The 11228-nt window shown below is 38.0% G+C and overlaps 1 protein-coding gene across 3 annotated transcripts in view; it reads right to left on the bottom strand.

Annotated features, from left to right (window-relative positions):
- Nucleotides 1-3940: 3940 nt before the first annotated feature.
- The window catches only part of KDM3B (lysine demethylase 3B), a 38611-nt gene continuing 31323 nt past the window's right edge, over nucleotides 3941-11228 (bottom strand). For all 3 annotated transcript variants that reach the window (XM_072146319.1, XM_072146320.1, XM_072146321.1), the window contains exons 19-24: nucleotides 10746-10876; nucleotides 10067-10186; nucleotides 9112-9251; nucleotides 8843-9019; nucleotides 7431-7565; nucleotides 3941-6919 (exon numbers count right to left, since the gene is read on the bottom strand). In XM_072146319.1, the coding sequence (XP_072002420.1) occupies nucleotides 6839-6919; nucleotides 7431-7565; nucleotides 8843-9019; nucleotides 9112-9251; nucleotides 10067-10186; nucleotides 10746-10876 (784 nt within the window). In that variant the 3' untranslated portion in view covers nucleotides 3941-6838. The remainder of the gene's footprint in view (nucleotides 6920-7430; nucleotides 7566-8842; nucleotides 9020-9111; nucleotides 9252-10066; nucleotides 10187-10745; nucleotides 10877-11228) is intronic.

Below are 11228 nucleotides of genomic sequence, written 5' to 3'. Positions count from 1 at the left end.
AGCCAACAGTTGTGGGGAGACAGGACCTAATGGTTTTAGGAATGGGGGGCACAGGGGTGTCACGATGATGAGTTGGGGCATAAAGGAGGCATACTATAGGATTTTATAGGAGTGGGGCCCAAGGGGTGTCATAATGAAGCAAAGTGGAGACATAGACAGGGCCGGTTTTAGACAAAGTGGGGCCCTGGGCAAAACTAAAAGTGGGGCCCCAAAATAAAACTATGTTATGAACAGTCAGTCAGTCAGTCTTACAGTCAGACAGGCAGTAAGAGGCTCCTTTGGCCCTGCACAATAATAACACTTGGTAGTTACACACAGTAGTATGATAAGTATCTGTAATATGGGACTGTAGGAGAATGATGATGATAGAAGATAAATATGAAAGATGATATAGATTTATAGATGCAGAAATATGAAGTAGATTATATATAGATAGACAAAAAGCTAGATAGATAACTGGTTCAATAGATATACAGATAGGAAATCAAATTATACAAAACATAAAGGAAGATATGCCTTCACCCTCGGCTCTCACCCACAACGATATACTCCAACGCTAGCACCCACGGTGCACAAGAACTGGTCCGGAGCCTAATCAAGCATAAATACCAGTGACGTCATCGGGGAGCAGCGATCCGTTGCCATGACAGACTCGGCCACACAAAGATCCGAGGTTATCATGTTTTAGGCTACCTATAACAATGTGCGATGATGTGCAAAATCCCCATATATTGTAGTATGGCAGTACATGGTAGGATCAATCAGACAACCTTGGGTTAAAGTACCCTAGAGGGTCTGAAATAATAGAAAAAAGTTATATTAAAAAAAACAAAAAATTTAAATCACTCTCCTTTCCCTAGTCATATAAATAAACAGTAAAAATCATAAACACATTAGGTATTGCCGCCTGCAAAAATGACCTATATATCAAAATGTTTTTTTCACTGTGTTTAACCCCATAACGGAAAATAGCGCCCAAAGTCAGAAATGGCACTTTTTTGCCATTTTGAAAAAAATAAAAATTTCAATTAAAAAAGTGATCAAAAGGCTGCACAGTCGTAAAAATAGAAGCATTGAAAACGTCATCAAAGGTCGCAAAAAATGACACCACCCACAGCTCTGTACACCAAAGTGTGAAAAAGTCATTAGTGCCAGAAGACAGCAAAATGAAGAATTTTTTTTTTTTGTACAGGAGGTTTTCATTTTTGTACATGTATAAAAACATTATAAAACCTATACAAATTTGTTATCTCAGTGATCATACTGACCCAAAGAATGAATTAGACATGATCGGTCTACCAGCTGAAGGGAGGTGGAGTCTCTCCACAGGTATTTAAATATTGTTTTTGTTTGCATTGTATTGTATTCAGACCTCGGTTAATACACAATGTATTGAAACGTGTCGGTCGGTGATGCTTGGTTGTGTGTTCTTAACATGGAACAATAAAGAAGATTTTTTTACTGCCTACCGATGCCATGCTGGATTTATGGGCGCTTCCCTTACAAATCTCCAAATTATGGTTGGTAGATAACTAGACAAATATATACATTGCTGTAAGTGTAAGCAGTTGTGAAAATGGTTACACAGCTGCTTACACTTCCAAAGAAGCCAAACGCATAGTAACATATGAAAACGCATGAGTTCAAACAAAACCAAAACGCCACCGGTGAACGCAGCTTGAGAATAAGAGTATGTTAAGAGAGATAAGTTAACATAAGTCAGTGTATGATAATGGCTCGCTGCTCTGGTGGATACATCATGAGGCTTAGACCTCATGATATATGTGTCGACCATTTTGCACTGGCGGACAAAACTACACCAGGTCCGACTGGGGGACAAAACTACACCAGGCATCGCTTTGCTTAAAACCTACGGACATTAAGAGGTGAATGTTCACAGGTTTTTGGAAAGTACACAGGTACGGGGCAGGAACATCCTGTGTATAGTCATGAGAATAATTGCGGTCTCTTGCAGTGCGTAAGAAATTACAATTACTTTAGTGCTTCTACGCCAGCACTGATTATTAGCACTGATAAATGTCCCCCATAGTCTATACGTATGGGTTGTTACCTACAGGAACATAATATTACAAAGAGAAACAAAGGGGTAATTTATCAAACTTTTTTCCCTCTTTTTTTTTTTTTTTACGCCCATTTTGCAAAGGTCGCTGCAACTAAGTTTTACATTTCTCCTCCTGATTTATCATAAAAATCCAGATATGGGCATCTGGAAATATTGCTAAGACATAACAAAATAATACATTTTTTTGTTGGGGGGGGGGGGGGTCACTACAACATGAGGATTTAGGCTGTGTTCACATGTTCAGTTTTTAATATGCAGTTTCTGAAGCCAAAAGTAGATGTGGATTATAATGCGTGAGAACATATAATTGAAAGGTGCTGCTACTCTGTCCTGGTTTAGACATCGAAACTGCATCTGAAAAACTGAACATGTGAACAAACCCTGAAGGGTTTCGGCATAAGAAAGTTTGGGAACCCCCTTTTTAAAGGACCATTCCCATCTGGGCATTAACGTTTCATTTAATTCACCTGCCACATATGTATGTGAAAAAATGTCACAAAAATGGCACATATGTAAAAAAAAATAATAATAATTTTTTTTGTGCATTCGCTCCAGCAAAGGTGGTCCTATCCAAGGACAACAATCTTGTTTCTAAGGGACAATATGGCTACTTTATAGGAAATTATATTCACACAGGTATATCGCATCCAATTAAAAATTGTATATGGCAGGTCAACCCATGACAACCAATCACAGCACAGCTTTCTGATGGTTTTCTCTTAAAACAAAAGATGCTTCCACAGTTCACCTGTAAAGTTATGCAATCATTTGCATTAATGCAAATGATCCTATGTGATTCAATGAACCTATGTCCTTCCTGCTCGGCACTCAAGACGTAGCCCCGGCACCTCTTTGGAGTTGGCAAAACATCTCAGGGGCACTGTACTGTTCAAGTTTATGTGATTTATTTAGCAGCTTGGACTAATTCCAATACTATATTAGTACATATAGTATTGAGTACACTGTAGCGTTTTGGGGATGGGCAATTCAGTATTGAGTTGAAGCACTTCACTCATTGAAAATTGTCCAAAGGATCCTAGGATTATCCTAGGGGTCCTTAAATAGTAGTCTACATTTAATGTACAGAGTAGTTGCTGTTAGAGTAACACATCTAATAGATCCAGTGTTACTACCTGAAGTGTTACACTGTCATGAGTATCAGCTACCTAAAGAAGTATTCCTACGGAGACCAGATTCTTATATGTACGCAGGATAACAAAATAACACATTCTCTAATTCACTGTTATTAACAGAAATACAGCATTTCACAGATATAATTCCAACCTGTCCCTATCAGTCCCGATTACACAATTTCGGTTGCCCCAGGATCCAACTGTAAATCTTCTGACTTTAGGGTGGGGAAGACACATTGTTCTGTCAGACACTGCACTGAGCTCCTTTCTGCCTCCAGCCCCCACCCCTGCATTCCAAGACAAGCTCAGACACAGAAACTTCCTGCTGGCAAACAGCAGGGTGAGGAGAGTAAATCTACAAGCTACAGACAGATAAGGTCTTTATCCAGAGGAGGCACAGCAAATCTGAACAGTATGTTGTGGCTGACATGTAGCAGAGCTGAAAATGTAATTGTATGTTATATGCACCTCATGGATGCCATCATCTCTGATATGTCGCATCTCTTTTTCTATGTGTCAGATACTTGTACAAGCTACAGAAGACAGATTAAAGTGTATATAAACCTTGTACCCTGATACTCTAAACCACATTTTCAGCTCACAGCACTAGAGGGACCATAATGTGTCTGCTTAGAGAGTCCCCATCCACACTTGGTGATGGTCAGTGTAAAAGTCCAGAGTTATACAAGCTAAAACAGCAATAAAACTCAGTAAAATTGTAAAGTAAGGAGTTAAAAATTATCTTTATTGTGTAAACATCACTAGGGGATTGGAATTTAAGAATTTTCTTTAATGAGAAAACCCCTTTAAGATAGACTTTTCAATGCCAATTGTGGAGCGGGGAGTGTGAGCTTTCTCCTCATTGGATTCTGGGGTTACAACCTAACAACAAGGTATCATGTTGCTTCAAAATGTAGCACTCTTCTAAATGAGAAGAAACAGTGATTCCTAGTGTTGTAATACAATCTTCTACCTACTTGACTATTGCCATCAAAGGAACCCTACTATCACAGGGTCACCTAATAAAGGTAGATCCAGTGTCAGGTTCCTGTAATACATGGCAGCCATGTCCTTTTTTCATTTTATGTCCTTTTTTTTTCATTTCTAAAACTTTTAGTGGCACAGAAATGAATAAAAACCTTGTCTTATATAATTAGATTTACTTGAGAAGCTACTGGGGGCTACTCCCCTTTCGATCCCTCCCATGGCTTCCCTTTAGCCCGCTGTAGCTGTGCACACTTGTCTGTGAAGCCAGAGCTATGTGCATGCGCCAAACTCCGATTTCACAGACGAGTGAAGAGAAGCCATAGGAGGGATCGAAAGAGGCTACTGCCTTGTATCAGTATTTTGAAGCTGCAAATAGAAATGGATCCTAAACACAGAATATGTAGAAATCCTCAGCTTATACCTTCTCTCTGTAGTGCCCACTCCTGGTTTTGCCTAACAAATGCTGGCTAAAATGTTGCTGAGAAAGTGGCCTTTTTCCCCTCCATTTTTTCACTTTCTGCAGTCCATAAGCCATATCTTTTTGGACGATTTTGGAAAGTTGGAACTGAAAAAGAACATAGCTGTGCCATTTGCTATTAGGTTTTTATTGTTAGGGCCTACACCATGCCCTCCCAATGTCACATAGGGGTGATTATACGCTGGAGCTAGGAATGATGTTCTGTGGGAACAGCTGACTATTGCATTGCATTGAAATGTATAAACTTTTGATCAGTTTTTATCCAAATTTTTTTTTCCTTTATGGTCTGGATTTTTCATTTTTATACAGATTTTGGGAAACAGAGATAACCAACAAGTTATTAATGTGTTCAAGGAGAAGGGGTGATAAGGATTGTTCCTTTAAAAAAAAAAAAAAAAATGAAACTTCACCCAAGTTTGGAACAATAGCTTTATGCCGCAACATCCATCAGACCGCTCCATTTTCCGGACTGAACAACTGAATCTGGGGTAGAACTTATCTCCTTTCTGTGATAGTGATGCTCATTAAAGTTAAACCACATGCAAACACCTATATTATCTATGTCCTACAGATTCATTATATTCTGTACTCAAACAGAATTTCTTATTAAAGTGAATTGGAGATATGAAAATGAGCCCAGAGATTGAATTAAACGAAATCTACCATTATTGTTAAGGCCAAACAGACAGAAAATACTCACCTACTCTCCAATTCATGTTGATCCCAGCTGTGGTCTTCGGTAATCTTGACACGCCGGGATCACTTTAAAAAAAGAGACTTAGCAGCCCGGAGCATGGGGATAAGATGTCCGGCGCTCCGGGCTGCTAAAATTATGCACAATTCCGCATCTGTATCCGCATGGGAGAGGGAGGTGCGTCACAGGAGGCTTTTTTAAGTCTTTATTTTTTTAGGTGATCTAAGCCTGTCAAGATTAGAGACAGACTGGGATCAACATGAAGAGGAGAGTAGTCAAGTAGGTTTTCAGTCTATTTTTCCTTATCAATAGTGGTAGATTGCCTTTAAAACTGAAAGAAAGAAAGCTACTTTATGAACCACAAACTAGAGATTCATTGTACTTTAATAAGAACATGGAAACCCTAGTCAGCCCTTCACAAAATCAAAGTACAGATAGTCAAATTAAAAGTAATCTACAGTAATTCACTTAAAAAACTTGTGTAACTGAATATATAAACAGACCTGCAAAGTGGCACAACAATACAGGCGAATAAATGTTTACCTTCCAAAAGTCAATATGGAAAGCTCCTTGAAACAATGATTTCTGACTTGGATTAATTTGCCTCAAACATTATTTCCAAAATATTTCAGTGGCTACAAATCCCAGTTGGGTATGATTATTAAATGACGTGGATAATGTGCCCAAAGTATTGCATGACGTTGCTACAGCAACTATATACAAACGCTGTGGAAAGGTGCCCAATAATGGCCTCCATGAACACTTACCCAGGTATAGGGTTCTCTGAACATACCCATTGTGCACACTTTTATATGAGATGACTTGTATGAGAGGAAAGTCAATTGAAAGGAAGACTTAATGCAATTGTGGAAATGCAGAGAACGGAGGTCTTCAAAAGGTCTACAAATGTCTAAACTGATGAGAGTAACTGCTCTGCTACAAACCTATTGTTCTGAATAAATACAGGTCCAATCCCAAGCTATCCCGTGGCAAAAGTAATAAATCAGCACCCTCCACTTTATTTAGAGCTAGCATATTGAACTATGCTATGTAAAAAGGTTTTAACAAGTTGATTTGTATCGCAAAGTACTACAAGGACAAAGATGAAATCATCCATTGTGTTATACATCTGGGTGCAGTGTAAAGAGTTTTTATGCAGTAACTATGTTAGTTCATCTTGAATTGGTTTTGTAGATTTCTCCAAGGCTGGAAAACTATGCCCAAGAAGCCAAACATACTCTTCTATATAGAGCTTGTGTGGTTAAAGCTGAAGGCAGCAACAGAAAATAGACGCCTTTCAGTCAAGTGCATACGTGAGACGTGTCTATAGTACATGTGATCACGAGGCTGGGTAGAAAACAGTGGCTGGGTTGTACAATGGCTCCACTCTATTCTGACTTTTGCCTCTAGTCAAAGTGACCAAAATGCAAAAGTGAAGGAGGCTCCGGTAAAACCAGCATTTTCTATGTTCTCGCCAGTTTAGACTCATGGGCGCGGAGTGTGCCAACGGCATCTTTGACTGCGTGGTAAATAATGTTCTTCACCTGAGGAAGAAGAAAAAAAAAAGTTAATAAAAAAAATAATTCTTCTTTTTGAGGCACTCTGCAAATTTCCTTTTCCAAAACACCACATTATTTATGGTTTCATAGACTAAAAATGCAGATCCATCAAGTCCAAGAGGTAATGCAAATGCCACCAATTATTGTAACTATCAAAATTAGTGGCTGTTAAACCTTTGATATGGAAAAATTGTTGTTTTTTTTACAAATGTTACCACCTAGTGTTTCTTACAGTTGTTAATTTAATCATTGTAAATAGCAAATAAAAAAACACCTAAAGCTCTTTCACATTGGTCACATCCAAATTATTATTTATTTTTTTTACAGATGCGTCACTGAGCCATTGCTCTCTATGGTCTATTGTCCGGGGAATAAAAATTATAAAACACGTCCTATTTTTTTTCCAAAAAAAATGTGCAGCCGAAGCGGAGTACCAACGCCAATGTGAAAGAGCCCCAAGGAAAAAAGTAGTAGTTATAAATGACTGGGACCATACCTGCAGTTTGTCCTCATGGTTTGTGTGCGTATTTGACAAGTGCCTAAATTCCTGTGTCAGCCGGAAGCAATGTTTTACATGTTCTGGAGAGACAAAATCTTCTGCTACTTTTATACAACTGTATAAGTTATGGACCTTCAGAAAAAGGAAACAATAGATTATATGAGGGGAGACAGACAAGTGTGTAAATAAGCTTGATCTTTGTTCTAAATTGTGGCATGATATTGTTTAGTGATACAAGACATCAGTGTAAACGTCACGCCAGGAGGCACTGGAAGTTACCATATTACATACAGCATGCAGTACTTTTAGGAAACCCCAAATGGGAGGTGGGCGTTGTCAAGTAGCTTAAAGGTATTCCCATTTCATGAAATAAAAATTATTGTTTGTATAATAAAGTTATGCAGTGTTCCAATATATCTTTTGTATCAATTCCTCATGTTTTTTGTTTTTTTTTGGATCTCTGCTTGCTGTCATTCTATAGGCTTCTAGGTTTACTTCCAGTAATAGAAGTCTGTCACAGCTCGGTGCACAGTCGTCCACTATCTACTGGCAGTAATGACAGCAAGCAGAGATCTAGAAAACCGTGAGGAATTGATACAGAAAAAATATTGGAGAATTTTATAAAACTTCTAATTACAATTATTGTCCTTAAAAAGAATAGCCCTTTATCAACTTCCAGATCATGCTCTTTTATGGTCAAATGTCGTGGCAATCAGAAAATCAGCTTTGAATTAAGGTGTAAATATGGTTGTATAATGCTTTTTTGTCATTTTAACAATAATAATAATAATGCCTTTATTTATGTAACGCACACAAATTACAGAGCACTGCAAAGAGCTTGCCAAATAGGTCCCTGTACCCAATGGGGACCACAATGTAATCAACCTACCAGTATGTTTTGGAGAGTGGGAGGAAACCGGATTTTTCCCATTACATTTTTTTCATCAAATCATTAAATTGAATATTTACCAATTTAGGTTATAAATATGTACTGTGTCATTCCATCACAATTTTTGGGTTCAGAGATAGTGTGTACCTTTTATCTTCAGCTGATGGTATGGAATGTGGCTCAATTCAAATCTTGTAAACTTTGACACCTAGAAACTCTAGTGTCCTATGTAGGAGAATCTCCCCTTTAACTCCTTAAGGATGGAACCCCTTTTTTTGTAATCTAACAGGAATTTTTATATAGTTATACAGTTTCTTTATATAGTTATAACTTTAATTTACCAAAGTGATTTTGAGATTATTTGTGACATAAATATACATAATAAATAAATATTAATTTGGTGAAATTTTAGAAAAATTTTCCTTTTCAAAATTCAAAATGATCTGCTTATCAGGCAGATATTTTAACCATCCAAATTATTTACCAACTAACATTTCCCATATGTCTGCAGACGTTCTACCTGATGTGGGGCTCCAGCAGGAATGAAAACCGCATCACCCAGGAACTGTACAATTGCCCAGCCTTGCACTCCATATTCATCATAGAGACGCTTACGCAATGCCTGATCCAAATACCAACTTTGATCATGGATTGGATCGTGATCAGCTGGATTTTCTTGCCCCTGCTCATCACCAACCTACAATATACATATATATGAATTGCATTATGAACGATATGAACTTCATTGCTATATTGTATTGTCACGTATGGACTGCTTGAAAGCCATACCTTTCGGAGAAGCTCACGGATCTTTTCTGCATCCTTAGCAGCATAAATATGCCATAAAGCTCCAGGCTTTTCTTTTCCCTCATAAATCCTTTTTTTCGTCACTTCATCTGCATCTCCTTCGTCAATAGTCTTGAGCACCTCTGAAATATGTATTCCATTAGACAAATGTGTTCACTTAAAGCAAATTCTATTAGCAGTCCATGTACATTTTATCTGTATGACAGCGTGTCAACCAATGACACAAAGATCTTCCAGTCACCAACTTCCAAGCCACTCTGTATTAGGATGTATGAACACAAAAAAATGTGCTCTTTGCAAGTAAAAACCCAGTGGGCAATCAGACTGACAGCTACGACTGATGTTTACATGCAAAACACCAGGTTCTCACTACCCATCACATACATTTTGATGGAAATCCATACGGGATTGAGCCAAACCCTGCCCACCAGATTTTTGCATTGTATTTCTAAATGCATTGTAAACACTCCACTGACTGTACCCGAAAAAGGTTTTATATTGAGGCAATGCTTTTTTCTTTTCTTGAAAATACAATATCGGTTATTGATCATTGTGACACTTCTCCTGATACTTCTGGCATCATTGCAACCCTAGACTGAAAAGTGTGTCAGGGACAGGACTCATTCTAGTTATATGTGATGCAAAGAGTCCCGGCTTCACCACATACCAACAATGCCATACATTACAGTACAGCGCAATTGTTCAATGCGGAAGCAAGAACTACTTGCATCATAAAGCACTATGATAGTTGGAGTCCCACTCCCAATACTCTGTTCAGTCCTTAAATCCAATCATCTTATGGTTCAGCGTTCACAGACCCAGCACAGTTGTGTGTTTTAAACCTAAGTGATGCAAGACACATATGAGGCAAAACACATATGAATCCTAAGTGTGTCAACTGGCTTTGCATTATGACAATGATTTTTAGACTACTTACCTTCATCTTGAGCGCTCTCTCCTACCGGAATACCAACATACACCATGACATTAACCGCATCAGACACATCTAAATGAAGGTTTGTTGTGCCGACGCGTCTGTCTTCAGCAGTTATTAAACCTTGATAAAAACAAGAAAACACATGCAGTTGTTATAGTTGAACCTCACTGTGAATAATTTATCACCTGTATATTTTAATAAGATGTGGATTATAAAAAAAAAACATAATAGGACAGATATAAAATATATAGTCACAGTAACTTTCTGGTGTAGGTGGTATAATCCGCAAAGTACAAAAATTGCAGGAAAATGTGGCTGCCTTCTTCCAGAAACAGCACCGCACCAGTACAAAGTTTATTTCTAGTATACCATATTAGCAATATAGCAACTTTTCATTTCACATATTTAATTTCTAAAAGGGCTCTGAAACCGGGATGCCATTGTATATATGCAATAGTTGATCTTCTGTCAGATCCCCAATCCAAGACCCCCTGTAATCTCACTCGCCCCAAAAAAACAAAACAAAAACCTGAGTAGTGGTGGCAGTCAAACGGCTGGCCATTAAATAAACAATGCAAGATGTCGAAAAGACATAAAATTTTAAAACAGAACATCTAGTTTCCCCACTAATATACATGCATAGTGAAATACCACTTTTGGCACTTGCATGACAACATACCATATGCATTATACATTTTAGGCCCAAGATCAGGTCGCACAAAATAACTGGGCAATCTTGATGCCAAATTGAGCCTTCCATCTCGCTTTGTATATTCTGGCAAAGGAAGGTTCTCCATCAAGTCATCAAATCTATAAGGTAAAAACAGATTGTTTAATTAATATTGATGTATTATAAAATGGTAATTTTATTCAGGAGTGTCAACATGGAGGATTTGCTTTCCAAGAAATAAATGCAATGTTTTCTCCCATAGGAAAAAATATGAAGGGTATTCATATACTGGCGGTCCCAACTTAAGCACACCCGACCCTAGTTATAGACGGACCTGCCTCTGCCTGCTTTACTTTAGTCCCAGGCTGCAATAACGAAATGTGACGTGTCAGTAATAAAACTTTATTGATAATCCTTGTTCCGACAGCACATAATTGTAAAAATCAATCAAATCAACTTAAACCCAAAGAACCTATCTTGTATGTAACCCGG

Source organism: Engystomops pustulosus, chromosome 4 (assembly GCF_040894005.1).
Source record: "Engystomops pustulosus chromosome 4, aEngPut4.maternal, whole genome shotgun sequence".
NCBI classification, from domain to species: Eukaryota; Metazoa; Chordata; class Amphibia; order Anura; family Leptodactylidae; genus Engystomops; species Engystomops pustulosus.
This window is presented reverse-complemented; position numbering and strand designations above follow the sequence as displayed.